At 39.1% G+C, this 26,657-nt stretch overlaps 1 protein-coding gene across 1 annotated transcript in view; it reads right to left on the bottom strand.

Moving 5' to 3' along the window:
• The window catches only part of NYAP2 (neuronal tyrosine-phosphorylated phosphoinositide-3-kinase adaptor 2), a 262,096-nt gene extending 235,817 nt beyond the window's left edge, over positions 1 to 26,279 (bottom strand). Inside the window, exons 1-2 of the mRNA XM_030327346.1 lie at positions 25,717 to 26,279; positions 17,516 to 17,753 (exon numbers count right to left, since the gene is read on the bottom strand). Of these exons, the coding sequence (XP_030183206.1) occupies positions 17,516 to 17,736 (221 nt within the window). The 5' untranslated portion in view covers positions 17,737 to 17,753; positions 25,717 to 26,279. The remainder of the gene's footprint in view (positions 1 to 17,515; positions 17,754 to 25,716) is intronic.
• Between the last annotated feature and the right edge of the window lie 378 nt (positions 26,280 to 26,657).

Raw genomic sequence — 26,657 nt, 5'->3', positions numbered from 1 at the left:
AACTAACCCTCTGCCTCTCTCTCAAAAAATAAATAAACATTAATTCTTTTTTTCAATTTAGCATTCCCTCAAATTATAATTTCCTCTTTTTTGCCTGATTTTATATTTGTTTTATGTTTTAAGTAAAATAAGAGGATAGCATCACTCTAGTTCTCAAAGGTCATTGTTCAAAAATTTAAAAAAAAAAAACTGCTCCACTAATTTATAAACCGTGTGCAACAGAACATAGATACTGCCTACAGTATATATAAGTGTGGTTATTTGCTTTGCCCAGAAATGATGATTAAGGTTTACAATAATACAAATTGAGGCTGGGAACTTTTCGAGAAAGTGTACAAATGGGATGTTTGATTAATCTGAAGTACTGATACTTGAGAAGAAAAACAACTTGATGAAAACTTTAATTAATCTGTTGTCTCGCTCTCATTTTTAATACAAAACAACATTTCCTTCGTTTGCTTCTTCGGTCTATCTGAATGGATTTGAAAGGGGTGAGGGAAACCCTTTCTCTCCAAAGTTCGGACGTGAATGCCAAGGAAAGTGGAGCTAAGTATTGTTTTGAGATGTATCAGGTCTGATCTGCCATGCGCGGATTTGATCGCTCAAGGTATTGAAAGTTGTGATGTGTCTGCCACATACGATTTCTTGCGTGAACAGGTCCCAGAATACGCTGCATTCTTATCAGGAACTCACAAGTCCCCCTAGTTGGCAGGGGAAGACCGCTCTGTCGCATCAGGTGGCTCGTTTGGGGCGTGTTCATCGCAGTGGGGTTTCGTTCCATGTCAATGAGGTAATACAACATGCATGCATTATCGAAGCACACCATTAAAAAACAAACATGCATCCATTTGTCTAGGAGAAGATCAGGCCACGAAAGGAAGGATTTTTCTGGTCCTCCTCACGGTCACCGAGGCCCGTCCCCACCCCAGCCCCAAATCACCTTCCAAGAGAGTTCATACATGTCATCAAAACTGAGCGGAGTTTCTCATTCAACTCTGGGGTGACAGAGTTGTTAACTAAATCACAGTGTGTCTCAAACCAAGATTGCCAATTGTGTTAAATTAAAGAGAGAGGTACTTTGCTGAAGGCAACTTACACAGGGGACTGTGTAAAGCTGGCTTCTCTTTAGAATTCTAAGTCACAATGAAATGGAAAGGCTTGGGCAGATAGGGTCACTGCATTAATGACAAATCCACATGCGACACTCCTTCCTAAAACCCAATACCATGCTAATCTTTCATTCCTCCGCTTTAATGCAATCATACAACAGCTCAGGCTTAGTATTTCCACCTCGTTTCAAAATGCTCTCTTACATGCACGCCATCTCCTCGGAGACTTTTAATCTTGTAAGAGATGCTGGAATACTCTCCCTTCCACTACAGGTTCAAAAGCAGGTGCTTTCGTTTTCAGGCTGTCTATGAAGCCAATGGAATAATCATGTGGCGTCGACCCCAACCAAAGAATCTCACAAGGACACCTTATATTGTGCCTTTAAAAAGTATGTCTTTATAATAATGAATGCTTCTGATAGCGAGCCATGAGGAAAGATACTAGTCATGATAGCTATCATCGAGTAGAATTGTTCATGGGTGGAAACCAGACTAAGATGCTGTAATTAAAATCTTCACGGAAGTATTTAGTGACTCTGTTTTCCCTTCCCTTTTATCCTCCTTGTCTTGAGCCTGTTCTCCCGTGATGGATATCTCTGCGAGCCATTAATGCTCTCATCTGACTTTGCGAACGCTGTATTGACTATACTTTTCCGGTTGTATTTTTAGCCGACACTTTGGGCAACGGGGTTTAGTTGGATTACTCCCCGTCAGTCTATTTTTGGTAGATTGGTTTGTCGTGTTGCTGTCTATTGCTGACCTCTCTTCCTATCTATCCTTTTTCACTACAGATGGTGGTGTTCATTCAGACAGACATCATCCTTCTCCTTCACCTGTTTGGTCTAGTCTAACCCTGTGAAGGAAATTTCATCATGAGTCAGGAGAAATTCAGCACGGCATGTATTATTGGTATTGTGATTTGAGTGGCAACCGACCAACACTTAGGGAACAATTTATCTACCTGAATTGGACTAGACATCACTAATGCACATGGCAGATTGATTGTACAGCTTTAGTGGACGTATTCTTTATTAATGAGATTCAGCATGATTTGCTAAAAAGGCTTTTACTGGGCAGTCGTTTTGTGTCCCCTCCCCCATCTCTCTTTAGCCTATTTAATCTTGTTGAACCTTGCACTATGTTTTGAGACTGTGTTTTTCCTCTCTACTTTTATTTGAAATACCAAGGCTTTTAAATAATTGTGCACAAACTGAACAGAGTGCACACACGCGCACACACACACACACAAGCCAGATTGTAATCAATATTATAAAACATACACACTAAGGAAATAAATCAAAATCCTAAGAAGTTACTAAGAAGAAATAAAAGTAAAATTATATGAAAAAAAAATTTTCTGCGAATAAAGTTTGATATTTCGAAGAACTCATTTCTACAAATGAATGTGTCTGTACTAACATGGGCTTTAAAGCACATGGAATTTCTTTCTAAATAAAATATATTTGTATTGATCTGCTAAGAGTAGGGAGCTGCTGAGATCTTGGGACTTCAAATAGGGCTCGGTAACAATCCAGAGAAAAGTCACAAAATACACATCTCTTAACTTTTTGTTTCAGCACCCAGAGGCCAGTAGGCCTAAGAGAATAATTTACATTAATTGCAATGAGTTTTCTCTAAAACACTTTAGAGGCAACCTAAGGGTAAATTATTTCAGATTCTAGCGTTACCATGATCAAACTTCCCTTGCTATACAATTTCAGACCTGGTATGGAAGGAGGGAAAAAAGAAGAAACTACCCCCTTTCTCCTGAGAGCTGAGTCTACATGTACTCGGAGCACGATAGAAATATCTCCCCATTATTTTTTTTATTTCTCCATTACTGTTTATTTTTTTTATCACAAAATGACATCTCTCCCCAAAATAAAATAAACTACCAGCTGCTGAAAAAAAAAATCTCCTTAAAAATGATCTATAAAATAACTTGTTTGACAAGTCATTTCCAGTCCTGTGTGTCATTTCTCCCCCAAACAAATACAATTTCAGTTGTGTACTAGAAAGGGCATTTTAAAAATTATACATGACAATGTAACAGCAAGCATCCTAGGGGGTTGGGAATCCCTCCAGGAAAATTCTTAAAGGCTAAAGTTTCTCCATGTAATTCTGGTCCTCTTCAAAAAGAGCTGGAGAGATCAGAGTTACAATTACCGCAACAAGTAACGTGAAAGAATTTCTCTCTGAAAAGGGCAGTTAAGCGCTATTGTTGAGCTAACCTTCCCGAATCCTCAAACCAAAGTGAAGTTGAAACCTTTAAGCAGCATTTACATGCTATGTTGAAAGTCACATTGCTCTCCAGCAAAGAAATCAAACCACTGAGCATATTGCTTTAAACAAAACAAAACAACAACAAAAAAGCAAAAAGCAAAAAACAACAAGCAAAAAACAAGCAAAAAAACCTACCACATTTAAGATTGTAACTCTTGAAGATATCAAGTAGTTGTCATTTTATCTTCATGATTCATTATTTCCTTCTCTATTTGTCTTTAACCTAAAAGTTATGGCAGTTTCACAGAAAGTATACATTTCCATGGAAAGAGTAAAAATGTAGCAGCTCATATGCCAAGAGGAAAAACTTTGAGGGTACTGCCCTGAAAATACCTGGAAATTCAAGAGCGAATTACATTTTAAAAAATTACATGCAAGACCAGTTTATTTACTATTCCTTTGGGAAATCCACTGTCAGCACACCAAGTGAGTTCGATGTGATTTGATTTACAAATGTTTCAAAACCTACTATGCACAAGGGACAGTTTCTCTGCTCTTAGAAGCCAATTTAATAATTAAAACTAAAACTACCAATTAGTGCAACCTTTGGAATCTATTTGTATGCCCAAATTCTTCCAGCACTCATGTAACTTTAACGATTTTAGAAGAAACAACAAAAATGTGTGCACATCAAGAAGATGAAACAGAATGATCAAGTAAGAAATTCACATTAGAGGGGGGATACACGGGCCGTGTACAAATGCTCAAAGCAAACAGCCCTGTTTCTTTCCCTGTGTTGGTTTCCACCCTAAATGGAGGCAGCACCTTTTTGGAGGTGGCGCCACTTGTCATTTTTAAGGTAACCACAATATGGGATGGAGATAAAGGTGATAATGATGACAGTAAAAGCAGTAATAGTGGTAATAGTACAAATTCTACCAATGATAGCGGTTACCAATTCTAAGCGGCAGCGATGTGTTCTCTATTCCACCGGTTGCTTCCTGTATGTTGTTCTCTTTATTTCTGTTAACGATGCAACAGAATGAATATTGTTACTTCTAATTACCAAATGAGTCAACTTAACTTTAAAGATTAAAAGACTTTTTGGAGCACTTGGGTGGCTCTGTCAGTTAGGTGTCCGACTTCAGCTCAGGTCGTGATCTCCTGGTTTATGAGTTCGAGCCCCGCGTCAGACTCTGTGCTGACAAGTCAGAACCTGGAGCCTGCTTCGGATTCTGTCTCCCTCTCTCTCAGCCCCTCCCCCACTCGCACTCTGTCTGTCTCTCTCCCATTCTCTCTCTCTCTCAAAAATACATAAAACTTTTAAAAAAATAATCAAGAGAAGTTTTAATGGGTCTCGCTAAAGCTAGAAAACAAGTTACTCATCTCACCTTTGTCTAGGTGCTAGGATTTTCCCACTACTTGATTGTGTTTCCTTACACCCACGCACACTGTTAGTCCAAATCTTCTGTTTACAATGGGTTAATCATCTACTGGTTTATTGTCATACCTAAGAACAGAAAAGGTGCCCAATGCCCATCAATTAACAATCTGATTATCTACGTCTCCATCATTGTAAAAAGGTCGGAAATGAACATGACCAGCACTAATAACTGAATCAACCCATCGTCGAAGCATTTTTTTTCTTTTCAGAAATGTCAGGTTTTTGGCGGGTCTACACCTACCTGCCTTTTATCTCACGTCTCAGATTACAGGACCAGGCTTTTATTTCTGCCCTAAACTGGAGGGGTGTGAGAATATGGATCATGTAGCTCTCAGAATCAAGATTACTAACTCCACTAACTCTGCACAATGGAGAGACCTCCAGGCAATTGTTCATTCGCTGTGATTAACCTACAAAGCTCGCTCTCCTCTGAATAAACACTTAAAAAAAAAAATCTGTCCTCAGACTTAAATGTGCATGTGTCTGTGTAACTTTGAGAGTTTTATAAAAGTATTTCAAATTTCTCTAAAATGATTCAGTCTCCCGCCTACAAACGATCAAAACTGAGACATCAATTCTTACCAAAATTAACAGCTGGAGGAGCGTGGGTGGCTCAGTAGGTTAAGAGTCCAACTCTTGGTTTCTGCACAGGTCATGATCTCACGGTCTGTGGGATTGAGCCCCATGTCAGGCTCTGTGCTAGGATTCTCTCTCTCCCTCTCTCTCTCTCCCCCTCCCCTGCGCATATGCTCTCAGCTGGCTCTCTCTCTCTCAAAATACATAAACATTTCCAAAAACAAAAACAAAAAAACAAAAAACCCCACAAACATCAACAAATCATTGGAAGGCTAATAAACATACCAAACTTCGTATATTCAAAATCTTTCTCACCAAAACCCTCTGCCTGCTGTCCTTCCATCCTAGTTAATGAAAATGCCAGGATTTTACCTTGGTCTCAACTCCATATTGAATCTGTCACCAACTTCTATCAACTCTACCTTCAAAAATGTATCTCGACTTCCCCCACGCCTCCCCCTGTCCACGGACTCAGGTCCGCACCAGCATTTTCCCTCCTCACAATTGTTTTTATAGCCTCCCAACTGATGTTGGCGCTTCTAGCCCTGCTTCTCCACAGAGCAGGCGGCACGACCTTCCATTTAATCATAGCAGTCAGATGTGGCATATTCTGCGTCTCAAAACTCTACGATTTCCCATCTCATCTCATCTGAGTCAAAGCCAAAGTCCCGACAGTGTCCTGTCATGATCCAACCCCATTCCTCATTTGCCCCATTCTGGTCACACTGACCTCTGGTAGGTTCCTCAAACGTACCAGGCAGGCGCCCACCTAGGATAGCTTCTCTGGAGGTTTCTTAATCCCAAAAACGTGTCACCCTGGAGATCGGTCTAGCTTTTTCCGCTCAAATGTGACATGCTCAGTGAGCTTTCCCTGACCGATCTATGTAAGATTGCCTTCTCCCCATACCTCTGAGCTCCGATGCTCTGATTTAGTTTTCTTCATACAACTCATCCCATTTTAACTTACTCTATACTTTACTTGCTTATTGTCTGTCTCCCTCATCCCACTCCCCCGAGATTGTAAATCCCACAAAGGCAAACAGTTTTACTATTTTGTTTGCTGCTTTATCCCAAGCCCCTAGAACAGCCCCTGCGGTGAAATAGATGTTCACTAAATGCTCACTGAAACATTTCATAGAGAAACAAAATAGCGAGGAAACACACATAAACATCAGCCTAATAGGATTAAAACGTCTCCTTAGTAACGTTCTTCATTGCTGAACAACTTCATTTCTTATTCAAACATCAGGTTAGGCTGAGTGGTATGCTTAGCCTTGAATCAAAGACTAAAATGCATTTTGCTAATTAAAATAATGGAGTTTAAATGCTGGTCTTTTTATTTTTAAAGCATCTTCCTTGTATAACTTACTGAAAGTGCTTTCCTAAAAAAAAAAAAAAAAAAAGTTTGTATCTTTTTCTTCCTCTGCTTCCTGGCAAGCTAGTAATATTCACATTGTAGTATGGACATGAATATTGTCATGCATCTCCAAATATGAGTGTTATTGAAAACACTTTTTAACTAGTGGTATGTGGCTTGAGCAAAGATTCATCTTGGGAGGGGGCTTGATTTTCCTTCCATCAATTCATGATTAAACTTAATTTCAAGGTGATCTATAAATTTATAATGATGACGTTTCTTTCAGACTAAGTCCACGTTGGACAGAGCCTTGGAGCTATTTTATTAGCATGTGCAATCTCTAGCAGTTTCATTTGCTACATTAGACAGGTTCTCTATGCCATATTGCATTTTTAGTAGCTAAAAAATCCTCTGACTCATAATTCCTTTCCCTTATCTGGGTTTTTGAACATTTTACAAAGGCCATGTTTAGTTAAAGATTGAGAATATCCTCCGAGAGCCTGAAGAGTATAAAAAACAGCCCTGGGCTGAAAGCTGTTGCCTAATTAATCTATAACCATCTCTAAATATTTAACACTACTTCTAAAAGAAAAATTACCTTACGTTTTCCAATGGGTTTCTTTTCAATCACTCAGGATGCCGTAATTTTGGAGGTTTGGGAGGTCTACTCTTTGCTGCAATTTCCTCAGCATTAGAAGAGCTTAATCCTCATGCTGACCGACTGGTCCGGATGGGGTTATATTCTGAAAGCCCCTCCTCTTGCCAACATCTGTGTATTTATTTCAGATATGGAACAGACACTGAGATCTCTAAAAGGTAAAGTCAGTGCTTGGTCCAGAATATAATGAAAGTCGAAATAACCACAAGTAAAAATAGCTCCCAAGAAGGTATGTGAGAAAGAGAAGGAAGTTTATCTTAAATGAGCCATAAAGGGCCCCCTCTCCATATGGCTTCTAATCTGTCTTGGCAGGTGACTGGAGAAAAACCTAAAATCACCCTTATTACCAATATCGATGCAGTGTATGTTGTAAATAGATGAATGCTAGTGTTTGCCTTAATCATCTCAGGACTGTGGTGACCCTTCCTGACAATGGAAGACACCACTTTGACTTGCAAAATGAATAGGCACAATGGCCAGAATGGACCAATGTGATGTCCTTAGGCTAAGCAGGGAAAGCTAATATTCATGAGCATAAGTGGTGTCCCTGGATATATGCTCATTAATATTAACTTCCCCCCCAGCACTGAGAAAAAAAAATGGACCGCTTTCAATAAATCAATTTATTTAGGATCAGCCCTTGTAGATTTGGCTTCTGGCTCAATAAAAAGCAATCAGTGAGGGAAGGACAAGGTGAATTATTGAATTCTGTCTTCTAATTGTATGAGTCTCCGAATAGAAACTTCCCCATACATTTGGCGTCGTAACCAAAATGACTTCCAGACCTGGATATCTTGTTTATCTTCGGAAAAAGAGAAAAGAAAATCTGGCTGCATAATTTTAACCTAAAAACAAGCAAAGCAGCTTGAGGTTCCCTGAAATGATTAATACAAAAGTGATTGGAATTAATCACAAACACAAGAGGAAGCTGAAATTAGAGAGAGGGTTATTAAGACACTGTCTGCCTGTTTAATCTCACCCCCTTATCAACACATTAACCTTGTTTTCTCTGCCTGAGCACTGAGTCCTACAGCAAAATTAGGTCAGAAATTCACATCAGATCAGATCAGCTGATTCATTCCAGCAAAACCCTGACATGCTGTAGATTTGAGTTTCATTCTAGATAGGATTTTGGCTGAGGGCTTTTTGAGTTTGCTTCCTAGGCTCCAAGCATAGCAGCTTTAGCTAATTGTAGACTATTTCTCTACCAGCTATAGAGGATTTCTAAAGATTTTAAGACTAGCTGTGGAGTATTTTTGAAAGGTGACACAGTTATGTTTCCGAAGCCTGGTTCATTTCACTGCCCTCACTCACCTGAGCAAAGGTGTTTCCACATCTGTTTTGATACACAAATAGGGCATTTCGTTTTTCTACATGCCCCCAATTAAAGCAAACCCAACGAGATTCTCTATTTGTGACCAAAGTGGGTATTCATGAGGCACTGGATGGATAGATTGCTGGCTAAAATGCACGTCAGTAAATGCTCTCTCTTTCCATAAAGTCTTCAGCCACAAATCATGAGTATGATTTCGGAGAAGCCGTAACTATCTAAAGAGGATTTATGTAGCTGTTAACATTCCTCTCTTAAGAGTTCTCTGTGTAATTGTGTCTTTGGGTCATTATTTAAAATATTTACCAATTCAAAACTTTGGTATTAGAACAATTTGCTTTTTAGGGAACAATGTTTTTGAAAAAGAAAAGCCAATCTTTTCTTCATTTTTATTTTTACTTTTTTTCCCCTCTATGGTCTAAAGGATCTTTAGCTGTTCTTTGTTTCTCTCTGGCTCACAGAAATACTGAAACCTTCAAATATAAATAGCTTCCAAGTATACATACTAATGTAGAATTGCATGTATTTTTTTAAGGAGCCATAAGTAATCTAATTCCATTTCTGACTGTCACTTTTAAAGAGGAAATATAACCTCATATAGATCCCTTGAGGGCATCCACAGGGAACAGAGATGTTCCTAATCAGCCTAAGTAGTCCTTTGTGACAGAACCACTTTCCTCTAGTTGAGAGCTGTCTTCCAGACTTGCAATGTTTGGGAGAATTTCACTAATGTAACATTTGTTTCATTAGGAAAAAAAAAAAAAATCCAACCCCTTCCTATAGTAGAAAACATACTCAGAAAAACATGTAGTGGTAACATTTTTTTTTAACTGAAGGGATATTTCCGATATTATTTTCAAAAGACTGTGGCTAATAGTCAAATGAGACAGTGTAGGGACAAATTCCATAATCCAGAAGGACAAATTCACTTAAAAGGAAGCTTCAAATCTCAATGTACTTTTGGTACACCAGATACTCATTTTGACTGTCCCTCCTCCTCAATGGATAGCCTTACCTGATGTCCGAAACAAGGTGTTACTTATACACAGCGAACCTCTAAAACAGGTCTTATGTTCACAGGTGCACACAGGTACAGCCTCACAAGTCGTCTGTGGCCACATTCTGTTCTTGGTCAGTTGCCTCCTTTTTTTTATTTTTTATTTTTTTAATGTTTATGTATTTTTGAGAGGGAGAGAGAGAGTGAGCGCAAGTGGGGGGTGGGGCAGAAAGAGGGGGAGACACAGAATCCGAAGCAGGCTCCAGGCTCTGAGCTGGCACCACAGAGCCCATGAGGCTCGAACTCACGGACTGTGAGATCATGACCTGAGCCGAAGTTGGACGCTTAACCGACTGAGCCACCCAGGCGCCCCTAAGTTGCTTCCTTCTTAATGTCTGTATCCTGTGCTGCATCAGTGGTCCAACATAACTTCATCCCTGTCTCTTAAACATCCCTTTTCGCCCCCACCTATGACAAACTGGAGTTTTATAACCCACCTCAAGTGAGCTCACTCGTCTGAAGCTATAGGTTTTGAGTGTTTGTTTCCTTCCAGGCTTTTTAATAAAAAGTAAGTCTCATTTAACAGTGCCTGAACAAAACCATTAGGATTTAAAATAGCAGAAATGATGAGCCACTGAAATCATTTTTTTTCATTCTCCATGCACTTTTCTCCTTTAAGTCATTCTCTCCCTTTCTTTCTCATCAAATGTTATTCGGGACTGTTAAAGGAAGCACTGAAAATATCACTTTTTATTTATTTAGAAGTTTTCACCCAAAAGCCTTGACAGTAAAAGCCCATGTGAGAAATGGCAGTGAAGGTACAAGAAAGTTAGTAGTGACAAGGGGCTCGAGTTAGTTTAAAAATATGGAATTGGGGGGGCACCTGGATGTCTCAGTCGGTTAAGCATCTGACTCGTGAATTCAGCTCAGGTCATGATCTCAGAGTTTGTGAGATCGAGCCCTGCATCGGGCTCTGTGCTGACACTGCAGAACCTGCCTGGGATTCTCTCTCTTCCTCTCTCTCTCTGCCCCTCCCCTGTTCATATTCACATACTCTCTCTCTTTCAAAATGAATAAGTAAAACTAAAAATATATAGATGGCATTGGGCTCAGAGAGCCTAAATGATGTGCAACACTGAGAAAGGGGTGAGGAGATTCTTTTTCTAAGAGCTCAGTGTTTTAAGCCTCCCAGCTTCAACACAAAAGGCATTTCGGCACATATGTGATCCAGAAGGTCAATCATATGAAATCCTATTTCCATTTTTTAAGCAATCCTTGGCAGTCTGCACATTTCTGAAATTGCAACTGGCATATTTCACAGAGAATTATCATCAATGCCTTTTCAAGGTCAAACATGCCCCATCTTTAGATTTTCAGCCTTTCGATCTCATGTATTAAACCATTGCATATATTTAAGAAGGCATTCAGCAGACATGTTAAAAAATTTTAATTGATTAAACTGTGTTCATTAATGTCATGTAGAATTTTCTTTACAGTTGGGCTAAATTACATGTTAAAAATATTAAAATGTGTGTTAAAGATAGATGTGAGTATTCTGCCTCCGTTGCCAACGCTGAAACCCCAGCATGCTTGTGTGACCAGAATCTTGCCACGGAGTTTTCAAAAATATGAAACATGTATTTTCTATTAAGAAAGTTGAAGTAATTCCAAAAATGTATTATAAGAAGAAAATAAAAGATTATTATATTTTAAATTGTCAGAATCTCAGAGCACCTGGGTGGCTCAGGGGGTTGAGTGTTGGACTTCGGTTCAGTTCATCATCTCACGGTTTGTGAATTCAAGCCCCACATCAGGTCCTGCACTGACAGCTCGGAACCTGGAGCCTTCTTCCGGTTCTGTGTCTCCCTCTCTCTCTGCCCCCTCCCCGCTTGTGCTCTCTCTCAAAACTAAATAAACCTTAAAAAAATTGTTTAAATAAAAAAAAATTGTCAGGATTTCAAAATACTGGTCGCTATATAAGCAAAATCAAGTTGCATTTGGATATTATAATGGATACTGAGATGGGCTAACGTAAGATACCCACAGCGAGCCCTGGCACAGTCACATGGAGGCCTTTGGTCTCCTCCTTTTGTCCAGTCACCATGTGTTTGACTGCTTTGACATTTCTCTCTCAGACCCCATCCCCCAACAAAATCCAGAGACTTCTGTGTCCCCCTGTTGTACATGGGCCATGCTTTGGGAAAAGAAAGACATCAAAAGTCTCAGTGATTTAAGAGGCTTTGCTAGTGTTTTGTTCTTCCCAAAGATATTCATACTTTAAATCAAGATTCCAGAACCTCTTCAAATCGTACCACGCGAACAGCTGTGGAAATTGTGGAAGTAACACAATGGTGTTGGGATAGGATGAACCGGGTCCAGGGCCTTGTGTTGCAGAATTAGTCATTCATTCAGGCTCATTCAGCCATCTGTACCCTGGGCCATCCCTTCTCCTACGATGGCTGAGCAGTCTGTGCTTTTTCCCAAGATGACTTACATCCCAACCCTTCCCACCTACTCAAGGACATAATCACAGTCATTTTTCCTTCCTGTGTCTAAGCCATTAACATTTCCCTTTCTATTGTAATCGCTCATATCAGCATTTTAAATAAGCTAGTTTTCTCTCTTCTTAAAGGAAAAGAAAAAGAAACACGAAGTACCATAGACCCCCACCTCCCACTACAATTACTCACTGTATTTGGTAATTTCTTTAGCCTCAAAACCCTCAAAAGAGTTCTCTATATTCTGCTTTTGTTCCATTCTTCCTATCTCTCATGAGGTTTTGTCCCCAGCCCTTCACCAAAACTGTTCTTGTCAACAACACCAGTGTGGTAAGGGGCTTCAATTCTCAGGTTTCAACATAGTTGATCCATCAGTAAAATCTCCTCCTTCTCCTTCTCCTTCTCTTGCTGCTTCTGCTTCTTCTTCTTCTTCTTCTTCTTCTTCTTCTTCTTCTTCTTCAAGTAGGCCCTATGCCCAGCACAGAGCCCAATACAGGGCTTCAGCTCATCACTCTGAGATCAAGACCTGAGCTGATTTCAAGAGTCAAATGTTTAACCAACTGAGCCACCCAGGCACCCAAAAGTCTCTCTTCTTTGACCACTTCTGTCACTTCACTCCAAGACATCGCCCTCCTACATGGTTCTCCCCCTCTCTCACGGCTGTTCTTCCTGGATTCATCTACTGTCCCTACCATGGAGGCAGACAGGCATACCAGGGAACAGTCCTGGGTGCTTCTCCCATCTCTCTCTATTCTTATTTTTATTTAAAAAAATTTTAAGTTTATTTATTTATCTTGATAGAGAAGGAGAGAGAGAGAGCAGGGAAGGGGCTCAAAGAGGGAGAGAGAGAGAGAGAGAGAGAGAGAGAGAGAGAGAGAGAGAGAGAATCCCAAGCAGGCTCCACGCTGTCAACGCAGAGCCCAATATGGGGCTCAGACCCATGAACTGTGAGATCATGACCTGAGCTGAAACCAAGAGTTGGATGCTTAACCAACTGAGCCACCCAGGCACCCCTCCCTCTCTAATTTTAGATTCTAGGTATACTCAACCAGGCTCATGCTTTCAACTCTATAGACTATGAGGACCCTCATATTTGTGTCTCTAGCTTTGATCTTACCATAAATCCTGGATCAACTGCCTATCCAGCATTCTCCACTTGGACATCCAAAAAGGCTCACAAAACTGGGGCACCAAAGATGATCTTTTATTCCTCTAACAGTTAACTCAAACTTCTTCTCTAGTCTTTGCCATTTCGTTAAATGAAAACATCATTTTTCTCATGTTTCAGGCAAAAGACAAAGAAAAACACACACACAAGCACACGCGCGCACACAAAACAATAGCAAAACAAATGGAAAGCCATCTTCGGTGTTTTTTCTCTTACTCAACTACTACATCACACCAATTAGAAAATTTTGATGGTGCCATAATTTGATAATTTTATGCCACCGTTAAATTTAAAAAAGTTTTTTTTAACGTTTATTCATTGTTGAGAGATAGAGACAGAGCGCAAGCAGGAGAGGGGCACAGAGAGAAGGAGACACAGAATCCGAAGCAGGCTCTAGGCTCTGAGCTGTCAGCACAGAGCCTGATGCGGGGCTCAAACTCACCAACCATGAGATCATGACCTGAGCGGAAGTCGGATGTTTTACCGAATGAGCCACCCAGGCGCCCCAATGCCACCCTTACTATTACCATCCTAGTCCAAACCACCATCATCTCTCACCTGAATTACTGCAAAGGCTTTCTATCTGAACGTCTTACATTTGGTTATGCCCCATCAGTCTATTCAGCACAGGAGCAAGAGTAATCCTGGTAAAATGTTCAGTGAACACAAGTCACACCTCTGCTCAGAAATCTCCAACAAATTTTGTTTTCTCCTTCAGAATAAAACACACGAGTTTATAAGGCTCTACATTACCTGATGGCTCACTACCAGTCTAGACTTACATGCCCTAAATCCTTGCCTTGGTCACTGTGTGACTTCTTGTCCTTTTCTTAGAACACTTCATACTTCCTATTCCCCCTGCTTAGAATTGTCTTCCTGCCAATAGCCATACACTTCACACCTCTGCCATCATCTCAGGGGCCTTCCCTTGGCTCTGTTTTTTATCTCCTTTGCCTAGCTTTGTTTCACCACCTCTTATAAATATTCATATATATACTTTTTTTATTTTTTATTTTACTTTTGAGACAGAGAGAGACAGAGCGTGAGAGGGGAGGAGCAGAGAGAGTGGGAGACACAGAATCCGAAGCAGGTTCCAGGCTCTGAGCTGTCAGCCCAGAGCCCAATGCGGGGCTCCAACTCACAGAGTGTGAGATCATGACCTGAGCTGAAGTTGGACGCTTAACCGACTGAGCCACCCAGGCGCCCCTATTTATATACACTTATATGTTTAGTGCTATCTCCTATTCACGCTTTCCTCAGAATGTAGCTTCCTTATAATCAGAAACTTTGTTCTGTTCATTGCCATCTCATCAAAGTCTTGAACATTGCCTGACAATTAGTAAAATTTCAACATATATTTCTCCAATCAACTAATACATTTAGCAGTAAAGGTTTATTGAACAATGCATTTACATTAGATCCTGTTGTAAGACCTGTATAGAAAAATAGAATGATTCTTCTCATGAAACTTACATTGTAGCTTGGACATCAGCAACCGTGTTGCATATTGCATTCATTTTTGCCCTTTGCCTTCAATCACCTTGACCTCAGGTGTGAGATGCCCTGAATCAGTGTTATTCCTTATGACGAGGAATATGCCTTATTTCAGGGGGTGGTCAGAATTCAATTTGAACATAAGCCCGTTTTGTTAGTGCCTGTAGGTTTGTTTACCTCCAGTTGGCCATTCTCATGCCTACAAAGTTGGTTTATTCTCCCGCTCTATCTGCCCACATCTAGGGAGAAATTCTAAATGGAGTGATATCCAAAATCCCACCTCATTGGGTCAAACTGACAAATCACAAATCTTTGTAATTCTCCTGTGAATAACACCAACTAAACACAACATGATTGATAACTTACTCCTGTTCTTTGCTCTATTCGCAAACAGAGCTAGGCTAAAGTTTTATCTTATGCTGAGAGCATTATGTGGAAATAAAGGTGTCCAGATCATTGGGGACTTTTTTTTTTCAATTCAATGTATGATCTAAACTCTCTATACTTATGTGCTTTCTAACTTGATACTAGAAAATATTGACTTATTAATCTAGCAGAGACCAACTCAAATTGCAAATAACTGAATTTCCTCAGCCTCACTTATTATGCAATGACAGAATTTTGCTATGTTGCCACCTACCAAAACCCTGTTCCCATCCCTTTGACTTCAGAGTTCTCTGGAGTCGTTGGTTACGTCTCTTTGAACACTTACCAGTAAGCTACTTAAAAATTAAACATCTTCTGTCCTAATATCTTTAGCTAGAACTCTTCTAAAGGTTGTTGATGAAACACAGATACAGTGATAAGCACACTTCAGTACTGTAAAATCTAATGAAACTATTCTGCAAATAATTCTATTTATATGGTTATAAAAAGGAATGAACAATTGAGTTTTAATATCAAGATCAGGAAACTTTTCATTTTAGAGGTGAAATTGTTTTAGAAGTCTAGTGGGCCACCCTTTTTTGTTATGAATTTTAGAAAGCTCATTCCCATAAGAGTAAAATGCTCACAAACATACAGAAATCCATCAGAAGTAATTCCCAGGAGAAAAAAATTGTCCTATATAAAGGGCATTTAATATATCATAGAAGGAAATCTGTGATACCAACTAAAATGGGTAGAAATAAAAAATAAAATCTGTGATACCAACTAAAATGGGTAGAAATAAAAAATAACATAGTCCCCAACAAGTATTGACTTAAATATATGCAACTGTGGCAATATTTATCAAGTATGTCATTTTGCAAACATTTATATACATGGTGGTAGCATAGATGTCCATTTTCAAAATGAAAAGATTACATGCTTTCAAAATAATCCTCCGTAACATTTATTGTTTTTTCTTTCCAGTTCTCTCTCTCTCTCTCTCTCAAACCTCTTGCATAAAAGTATTTGCCACTAAATGATTAGAGTAGAACATCCTTACCTAGCTTCATAAATAGTTCATCTCTTTTTTTTAATGTTTACTTATTTTTGAAGGAAAGAGAAACAGAGAGTGAGTGGGGAAGGGGCAGAGAGAGAGGGAGAGACAGAATCTGAAGAAGGCTCCAGGCTCCGAGGTGTTAGCACAGAGCCTGACACGAGGCTCAAACTCACGAACCATGAGACCATGACCCGAGCTGAAGTCGGACTCAACCGACTGAGCCACCCAGGTGCCCCCATAAATAGTTCATCTTAAAATAATAATTTCTTTTCCCTAATGTGATAACATTCACAGAGAGTTTAAGTACAAGTATTAATACCAGATTAGATGAAACATCCACCAACTATTAAAATAGCTTAACTATTATTTTTTAGTATCCAGCTAATTGACATGGATTATTTTTCTAAATTCTGAATCTTTGTACTTAGTAAATAGAACTTATTGAAGAAAGAAGACTTTGTATAACACAATATGCCTCTACCTGCACCCCTGGTACACACACACACACGCACACACACACACACACACACACACACATATGCTGGAAACACTATAACATTCTTTGGGAAATCAAAGGATGTGTATCGTACTTTGGGTTTCTGCCCCAGGACATTTAGCCTCAATGTGGAAGCCATAATCTGGCACTTATTTGCTTGTAGGGGGTAGATTTTGCAACATAAAAGTCATTTTATATCAACGAACCTGGGGCACCTGGCAATCATCATAAAACTCTGCACTGAGAGCACATAGTGAGGGTTCCTCCTGCCTTCAGAGGCTCATATAATTCTAATTATTGATAAGTCTTTTTATAATCTAAGAAGATGAACTATTATAAGGTATTAAACATAAACAAAGACCATTAAAGGTGGAGATTTTCATCAAACATTGACTATGAAGTGTTTAAGTGTTTCCCTTGGGCTTTTATCAAGGGTTGTTTAGTATGAATTTTTTTTTAAAAGAAAACTGAATTCTTTCCCTATCCCAGCTATACCTCCACATGCACAACACAAAAGTAAATAACTTTTGTTAGCTACAGTGAAAGAACTGAGAGCCGGATGAATTGTGTTTATGTTATAGTTGAGGTGTCAATTTCACTTGTTCTCATCAAGTCTAACTTGGGTAAACCCCTTCTTGACAACATCACAGCCTTGACCAGGTGACAACATCACAGACAGGTGAGAATTCATGGATCTCCTTGTGTATGCAAGACTCAGAATACTTGTATTTATATTTACCGTTTTATTGCTTCTTCTTGTCTTCGGCGTTTTTCGTTCTTCTCCTTCAAGTAGGCCAGGTTGGTTTCATTTCTCAAGCGGTCATTCTCTCGAGCAATGTCTGATGCATTCTGAATAACCAAGCCATCGTAGGCCTTCATCCCCATGTCCTCGATATATTGGAGAAATGTGTCCAAAGGGTCTACCTCGGGATTAGAACTCATCATCTTGGAGGGGATCATGTAAAAAGGAACACTTCCTGTAGGATAAGAACACATTTTACCTTTATCAAAGGTGAGGAGAAAAAGCAAAGTGCTGTTTGGTCACCCTAATATCTTCTCAGCCCCAGATTCCAAAGATTATGGTAGAATCTATTCGGAGACAACGTCTCATTAGAAACTACGAACCACCAAGACTATTAGAAGTAAATATTCAATGAATGTTGCCTGAGTAGCAAACATTCCCTGAAACAAAATTAGAACATCAAAGGCCAAATCTCTCGCACTTAAAGGTAACGGGAAGGTACAAATACAGGGTGCCAAGTTCAATGTTTGGTTTATGTATTTAAAGTCACGATTTTGTTTTTCAAAAATGTGTTCTTATATCATTAAGATCTATCAGATCCAAGCTTCATTTCTATCTAATTGCTACAAAGACTTCTAGATTTCAAATAAGATGATAACATTATTTGGAAAAGACTTTCTTATTGTGTGTGTTCTCCTTCTAGTTTTAAATTAAGACCTACGAATCTATACTATTTGTGCATAACATAACAGTAAACAAGGAAATACACATTTCTAATATAATTTATTTTGGAAATAAACCCTTTTTGACCCATCATTACTTTCCAAAATGGTGCTTCCTGATGGCTAGCTGCTAGAACTCAAATACTGTAGGTCAACAGGACCATATCCATCCTTACCAATCTGGTAACTCAAATAGTGACAACTATAATTATCATTGCTACGTCAAGGTCTAAAAACGCAAACCATAGAGTGGATTACTGTAAAACCAAGATCCAATTAAAACAACAACAAAACACAGGACTTTCAACAGATCAATATATACCGTCCACCTCCAAAATGATGGAAGTAATAGCTTCTACCTCTTGCTGATGTAACGATTTAGAGAGGTGATGTTATAAAGAATTTAACATAAAGTTTAACAATAATAGGCATACAGTCATGTTAGCTAATATCTTCATAATAAAAGTACAGGTGAAAGATTGCCAATGTCATATGTGGGTATGTGTATGGACAGGTGATAGATAACCACCAGGCTATGAAAATCAGGATGCTTTGAAGCAGATGTATTCCAATGAATTATAGAAATCAATGAAGCCAGGGGATAGAGCAATGGTGCTCTAATCAATCAAAAATAGAACTGAAGTTTAATTAATTGCATGCAAGATAAGTATTTTAGCCTTCTAGCTTAATAAGGCTTACTGTCCTCAATTGCATATTCACCATTGTATAGGAAACTGGTATCATTGCATCAAATTGAAAAAGCAAAAGCAAAATCAATTAATAAGAAAAAACTTTGGCCATTTAAAATTATAAATGACGTTTACATCTTTTATTTTCTTTAAAAGCCCCAGGAAGATATGTTTTTTTAAATCTCAGCCAAACTATCTAATGTAGAAGTCCTAGGCTTTCACCGTTGCCCTTATGAATCATATTCATTTTGAGTTTTTTACAAGTATAATCATGTTCCATACCTGGATGGTAGCTATGGAAACTTTACTTCTTATCAGAGTTTATTAGCGTTTCAGCTGCCAGTCAATTCTTCTGTTATTTGACTCCTACTCTGAATTTAAAGATTTATTCTCCAGCCAGTAAGAGGTTGTTGGAACTAGGGGATATGAGTTATTTGTTGACTCATGATTTTGTTGTTGTTGTTGTTGTTGTTATGTGGAGTTTTATTACATTTGGTTTGGTTTTGAGCCATAATGGGTTGGCACATAAAATGGTCTTTTAATTTCAACTGTCTAGCATAATTGAATTGTATTATACTATAAGTCCATGAGCTTAGATGCTCAAGGGGTAGACATGCATAAGAATAAGAAATTACTGCTACCAATGATTGCAATTTTCAGGAAAAAATACAGGAATAGGATTCTCAGAAAGCTGAAGAATTACCATTATTGGGAACTCACTTCTCCCAAGGACTTCAACACTAGGTGTGCCTGGATAAAAAAAAAAGCTCTGTCTAACTTTATGGCAATTAATGCTACCATAGTTAAGCAGGCCAAGTCAGGACAAGGATTCCAGAGACAACGCCTCAGGGTGGAAGAACCCTCCCACTTTGCCCTTGAGCAAAACTTTATATGCCTCCCTGTGAAAAGCATTACCCCCCCCCCCAATTTTTGTTTCTTCCCTTAAATTTTCCTCCCATCCAAAGGACACCAGAGATTCTCCATACAGTTTATATATTCCAGATATGAACCAGGTTAATTGGGTACTTCTGAAACTTAATTATCTCTTTATGTGGTCTTTCAAATTGACTGGAGTTGAAATTATGTTTGTTCCGAGACAACATTAAATAACAATGCCATCAAGTATGTATACTAGGGAAAGTTGTGCTATAAGTAGTAAGAGTATAACCTGAAAAGTTAAGATGGAAATTTGAAGGATAAAAACCGTAAAATCTAGTAAAGTTTCTGGACAATGATAATTGGATGCATGAAATCATGCTTGTCATCTAGTTCTAGGGAGGGATTTGATTCTACGCTCGTTCATGTCTTCAAGTATTTCTTGAGCACCTGTTATGAATGAGGCACTGATAAAGGCAAACCTGTGTCCTTCTAAACATTCACACTGCAGGGTAAGAGGACGATTAATTAAAAAATTGCAACACGGTGGTCAGTGGGACAAGCACAGGTGGTAGCTTTCACGAGTTTGTCATGGTGTGTGGTCACCAGTTTTGAGGATGAACACAGAACATTATCCAATAACAATAACTAGGCTTCAAAAATAACCATAAAAAATGGACGTGGACCCCACCAATGTCTAAGCATCACACTCTCCTGCTCTCTTGTCCACATGTAAAAGGCAGATTGTAATGTGGGGTAGGGGCAGAGGGCGGTTAGGCAGTCCTGAAGAGTGTAACTGAGGACTTGGGCGGTATGGCCTGAAATCACAATGCAAGCACCCCTAGGTCTCTGACTTTATGCCATTTAATGAAGCTTTAGCTTTCTCTAAGCTTTAGTTTCCATGTGGTTAAAATGGCGGTTGGAATATACTTAACTCCCTTATGTTGCTGTAAGCGTTCAGTTAGAAAGCACATGTGAGCGTTCAGGAAATGTGAGCAAAATTATTAGTCACTAACATTACTACTTACATCCTTTTCCTAATTCTTAATTGTGGCCAAGATGGTGTTTAGTAATAACTCCTCAATAAACACATGTTTACTTTGAAACATACACGAATAGAATGTTTAATGCAGTTCACGTTCTTAGTCACAGGTGTGCAAAGGGAGGCATGGAAGGCTTTCATAGACTCGCTTCCTAACCAAGGGCATGCAGACAGACCATTTATCCATTCCGCCCCAGTTCCTACCACGAGAAGATAAGGGCTTTGTCACAGAGGAACCATGAAGCTCAAACACTTGGGCTCCACCCTTCCAAGCCGGTGTTTCTCAGCCAGCTGAAGTCTGAATGCAGAGACTCATTCATTCACTCCTTCTTAAACAAATGTGAGGCCTCTCTAGAGAAAAGTGAACTGTACGTGAAGTGCCTGTCTCACTACAACTGCTACCATTTCTATGTAGTGAGAACCCAGTCAGGTATGGTCATAAATCTGTTTGTCTTTCAGAAATGTGTAGTTATGGCTAAGATAGATGTTGAACAAGGCATGGTCCATGCCACTAAACACTTGGCTTCATTTTGGCTGCTGGATATTAAATCAAGTTTATCTCTGGCCCTTTAACAACAATCCTGTGTACAAGTAGTTCATAAAGGCTTGTCGTGAGCACTTAATTCTTCATGTTGGCGTCTTAGGAACACAATAGTTAAGAAGCAAAAGGGCCCCTCTCCTTTAGATAGCGCCTTTAGCTCCATTGCAATATGCAAGAGACTCTTATTAGATCTCAAACGATTGCATGGTTTATTTGTGACAACAAAGTGAGTGAGGTTGAAGGGCTCTTCTGCATTTCTCCAGTCATCCCTTGCCTTTGGATCAGTGTGTGTTTGTGGCCATTTTTGCTTGCAACAAATTAGACATTTTAGCTCCCCCTAGAGCATTGGTTGAAAGTTGACATTCTTGGTCTGCAAGGTAGATGGGTTTTATCAGGAATGCATGGCGTGGACTCAAATAGTGCAAGAGTTGTATATGTGTTCTTTTTCTTGGAAGTTGTGGCGAACATTGAGAATTTGTGTTAGGAGTCTCCCGGGAAAGCACCTAAAATGACTGAGATCAGAAACCCCACACAAATCATAGGTAGCTTCACAACTTCACCTTACACCTTTCTTCCACTGCTGTGTGGTGCATTCAGAAAACCCTCCTTTGTTTCATTTTGAATTACTGTATTTAAAATCGTTGCCATTCTAATAAAAGCCAAAAGCTGTTGGCTTTTATTAGATGTTAGCTTAAATACAGCTGGATGTTTTAATCGCTCTGCTTTATTGTATTCTTTCACTCTTATTTCTTATTTCCTGTAGACCACACCCTTCACAAAGATTACTTTGTATGGTATTGTGATACCTCCTAAAATTTAAATTTCACTCTCTTCAGCTTAGATGCACCGATTTAAACTGGTGAGATTGAGGTCATATTTAAAACATTAAGCATTTAACTTTGTCTTGTATTAGCCATTTCTTTATTTTCTTTTGTGTAAAACCATCACTGTACCTCACCCATGCTGAGCCTAGAGCTGAAAGTAGCAATTCATTTCTTTACCATGTTTCCACTGAAATAAAACTATCTAGTACATATACATGTGGAGCATAAAATATACATAAAGGTATCCAAATTGAATCCATAGAAACATAAAAAATTCATTTCCTTCTTTTTTCTCATTCTATAGCCACTGCTTGCATCCAAGGAACTCAAGAAGCTGAGACATTACGTGACTTTCAATGTTAAAACAAAAAAAAAGGGGGGAGCATATTTTTGAGAATTAAGTATATACAAAACTTTAACTAAGCACATACATGTATGTAGATTCCCTTGTAAACTAAGGAATAAATTTTTTGCAGCCTCAATTTACCAGAGGATATTTAATGTGTCACTAACTGATGTCAAGATTGGGGTCTCCATAGTATAGAAAGCATTTGATTCATTGCAGGCTGCTGTTGAAGAAAAGACATACAGAAAGGGTCAGATAAAAATGAAGCCTGCCATCTTATACTTGTTAAAGTATTTCTTTTTTCTTAAAATGCAGAACAAATTCCCTCTTTAGTGTGATTTCATGCACTGTGACATCAGTCACTCTGGTTCTGCAAGAACTGACTCAGGTGGGTGTGTAAACCGACTTCTCAGGCAGAACCTTCTGACGGATCCTTTGCCACCCCCTACCAAAAAAGCAGGACCCTTTGCATATAAGCATCACTGAAATGAATTAGCCCACTGGCCTTTGTGGGGGCTGGTTCTTTCTTCTCTTCTTAAAGTGTGTACTCGGAATTTCTGAGGTGAAGCTGCTCTCCATCTAAAACTTTGGTTTTCCAAGATTTAAAATCGTGAATAGTCCATCAATCCAGACATTTTCCATATCTGCTGAGTGACAGAGGAAGAAAAAGCAACTGTTTGGGAGAGAAGTGCTCCCCAGTTCTTGAAGTTAAGAAGCTTCTTAAATTTCAGGTTACAGTTAGCCCTATAAGATAACGTTACAGCTAGAATAATGTAAACTTTATCCTGTGTTATTCTTATAATGCTGTCTGTGTTGACTGGGAAGGAGAAAATGCATGCTAGGGAATGCATTTCCTCATGGAAAGCCTCGTCATGTTGCCCTCATTTCACATTTGTGCATTTCATTTCATTTGCTTATGGGAAAGTTTTCTAGTCCCTACTTCTCAGTTATTTATGAGGTTCTCAAACCACACCTGCCCCAGTGCTGTGAGGAAGTTATTAGAATCTGACCTATTAAAATTTGATTTTCCCTCCCATTCCAATCATTGAATCTTCTCTGATATAGAGAATCCTATTTTGTCCAGCAGTATTGACTCAGCCAAATAAAAGTTTCCCAAGGCAATTTTGACTATTTCTTTTTTATTCAGCAGGAAGAAAAAGATCTTTCACATTTGTTGCATGTACTCAGACCAATTTGAAAACGCATTGTCAAAATATAAGTATTTAAATAATCAGGCTTCATATACATATGTAAAATCTGTATGCAAATTAATTTCTAGAATTCGCTGACTTCACACAGGACCAAATCAACAGACCAGATTGCCTGGTTATAATTCGTAACCTGTGTAAACCATGTCAAAATTGTTTTTCTGATAATCTGTCAACAACAAATCTTATCATTTCACTTTGATTGTGCTTAAAATCCTACCCTCAACCCCACAAATGGTCATGCTCATTTTCTATTCTCACTTTCATCAAAATGCAGCTGTTCTGCTCAACATGGGAAATGTTAGAGTTAAACCACGGGCGCCTGTTGAAGTGACTACAAAAACGCTGATTGCTTTTTTCTCGAAAGCAGATTACTTTGAAGCGCGTTTTTTCCTCCACTCTCTCCCTTCCCAAAGTGGGTAAAATGGGCATAGATCATGTTAATGAGTGGTATCATAACTCAGATACCCGCCCCCAACTTCCAGGTTGTCATGGTGCTATTTGCCCATGGTCTAAAGAGATAGCACATTTCTGATAATATTAGGGACTCACACAAAATGTCAATGGCTGAGGTACTTTCTGAGCCTTGGCCAAGTGTTTCCAGACGCTTACAAGGCAGTATTGGCAAGTAGATACAGTCAGTATGATAAATTGCTGACTGGCGCTACAATGAAAACCATCTAATTGAATGACTTTTCTTTTTTTTAAACAATAGACAACCTTCTTGTCTCTAGCATTTTTACACTTGTTTTTCTAAACTTTGCAGATGCCTCAAGTCCTTGGGCTTCTCTACAGTTCTTTGTGAAGTTGTCGGGTTTTTTTTCTCAGGTCTGTTTTCACTGATTTCCTCAACTGTCAGTGTCCTTCACAGAGTCCTCTTTGCTGAGTTGGCAAAGGTGTGTTGTGATTTCCACAGAAAAATAAAACAATTTTGGCATTTGTAGCTCACATACTCTCATATTAATCTGTTTACCAACTGACAATATAGAAAAATGAGTTGGAGCATTGTTTAACATGTGAAGAATTAGGAGAAGAGTTAATGTTCAGTCTTGCTCTATCGTCATTATTTCATACTATCTGATGATAAAGTCTTGCATATTAAATGGACTAAAACTACATTGTGTAACTTCTTAGATCGGATTCCCTTATTTGGGGGTATGTGTAGAAAATAAAATACAGTTCTACAGTACCAAGCCAACTTTAGGAATTCTTAATGAGAAGGAACAGTATTATTTCCTGTAATAGTTCTTCCAGCTGGGGGAGACCTACATTTCTTGTATTTAAAATGTTCCTGGTTTTTAGAAAAATTAAATGGAGACACCCCAACAAATTAAGTGTGTGTCCCCAGGTAAAACAATCTCCCTAAAGTTCTATAGAAATAATTGTTGTGATAAGACTAATGAGATCTTCCTGATACTGACTGTTAAAATTCATGTTTCTCAAAGAGGTTTATGTCTACTCTGTTAGGAAGGAGCAGTTTCAGCTTGGTGTAGTCTGATAGTTTATTTATTTATTTTTTGGTAGGTTTTTTTTGAGAATACAAAGTAGGCTGACACAAATGTGCTGAGAGACTGTTGTAAAATATTTATGGTATGGAATAGCCGATAAATAGCTAGCATGCACAATGTGAATGCCAATTAATACCCTGGAAAATATTTTCAATGCTTTTAATAATTCAACATGGCTCATTTTACCAATGAAAATCTAGTTTAGCCATTTCCGTGATAATGTAACTAAGTGGGTAAGAGGACACAAAATAGCCGGAGGCTTATTAAAGCCTTGGATGCCTTCGCTGTGGCTTTATTTCTGTTGCACCTAATAAGACATGCAAACTTCAGCATTAAGTATCCCCAGATAAAATCCCATTCCATTTCATAACCAGATTGCTTGATCTATTTAGTGCTGGATTCAATTAGCATGCTTAGAGAATCTGAAAAATGAGATACATACCAAAATTTACGTCTCCAGGGAGAGCTAAGTGCAACAATCAGAAGGTGACTAGTGTCTGTCAGAGCCCTCTCTCGCGGTTGATCTCTGGGCAGTTCTGTAGGAGTAATCCAGCACCATAAGAAATAGACTTGTAGTTCAGCTCAGTTTTTCTTCAATTAAAGTGCATTGCATCTGGATGGGGAAAGTGTCCATTCCCAGATTCTTCATCACTAGAGATCAGAGCATCCTTGATGTTCTTCCTATCAGATAAAATGGCCTTTAAAGTTTGCTAGGAAGATGCGGTGGCAGGAGACAGGTGCCTGCTTCCTTAAATCGACATTCAGAGAAAAGAGGGCATAGCTAATGGGTGGGGATGAACACACAGCCCCTCTCTTTCCAGGTCCAGCAGGGAAGGAATTGAATGATTTTACCCACTTTGCTACACAGATGATTACAAGACTCGAAGCAATCACCCAGGCTGGCTAAGGTGCCTCATTTGATTATATTCTGTGAAGACAACAATAAATGAAAACAAAAAATCAGAAACATCCTCTCTAAATGTCTCCTCTCAGCCCAAAAGATGCTCTTTCTCATTGCCACTTACATACAGAAGGTTTAGAGCAGCCTAGCTTGTGGTATCGTCCCTCCCCCGTGACAACCAGCTCTCTCTCTCCCATTCTCTCTCTTTCCCCTCCCTCCCTCCCTGCCCCTGACTCCCTCCCTTCCTGCTTCTCTCTCTCTCCTCTCCAGCTGCCTTAGTCTGTTGATGCTGCTGCTGATTAATCAGGGATTCTGAAACAAAGAACCTACCTTCTGAATAAGCAGTAATCTTTCTTCTCTGTTTCTGCAGTCCGTCTGCATTGAACGGCAAAGCGGCCAGCATTCTAGCACCTTGGATAGTTCCTGCTCACTAGGCCCCTTGGAAAAGGGAGGCGAAGAAGCAACTGAAGAAATGACAAGAA

Source organism: Lynx canadensis, chromosome C1 (assembly GCF_007474595.2).
Source record: "Lynx canadensis isolate LIC74 chromosome C1, mLynCan4.pri.v2, whole genome shotgun sequence".
NCBI classification, from domain to species: Eukaryota; Metazoa; Chordata; class Mammalia; order Carnivora; family Felidae; genus Lynx; species Lynx canadensis.
Note: the sequence above shows the minus strand (reverse complement) of the source record. Positions and strands in the feature narration are given on the sequence as shown.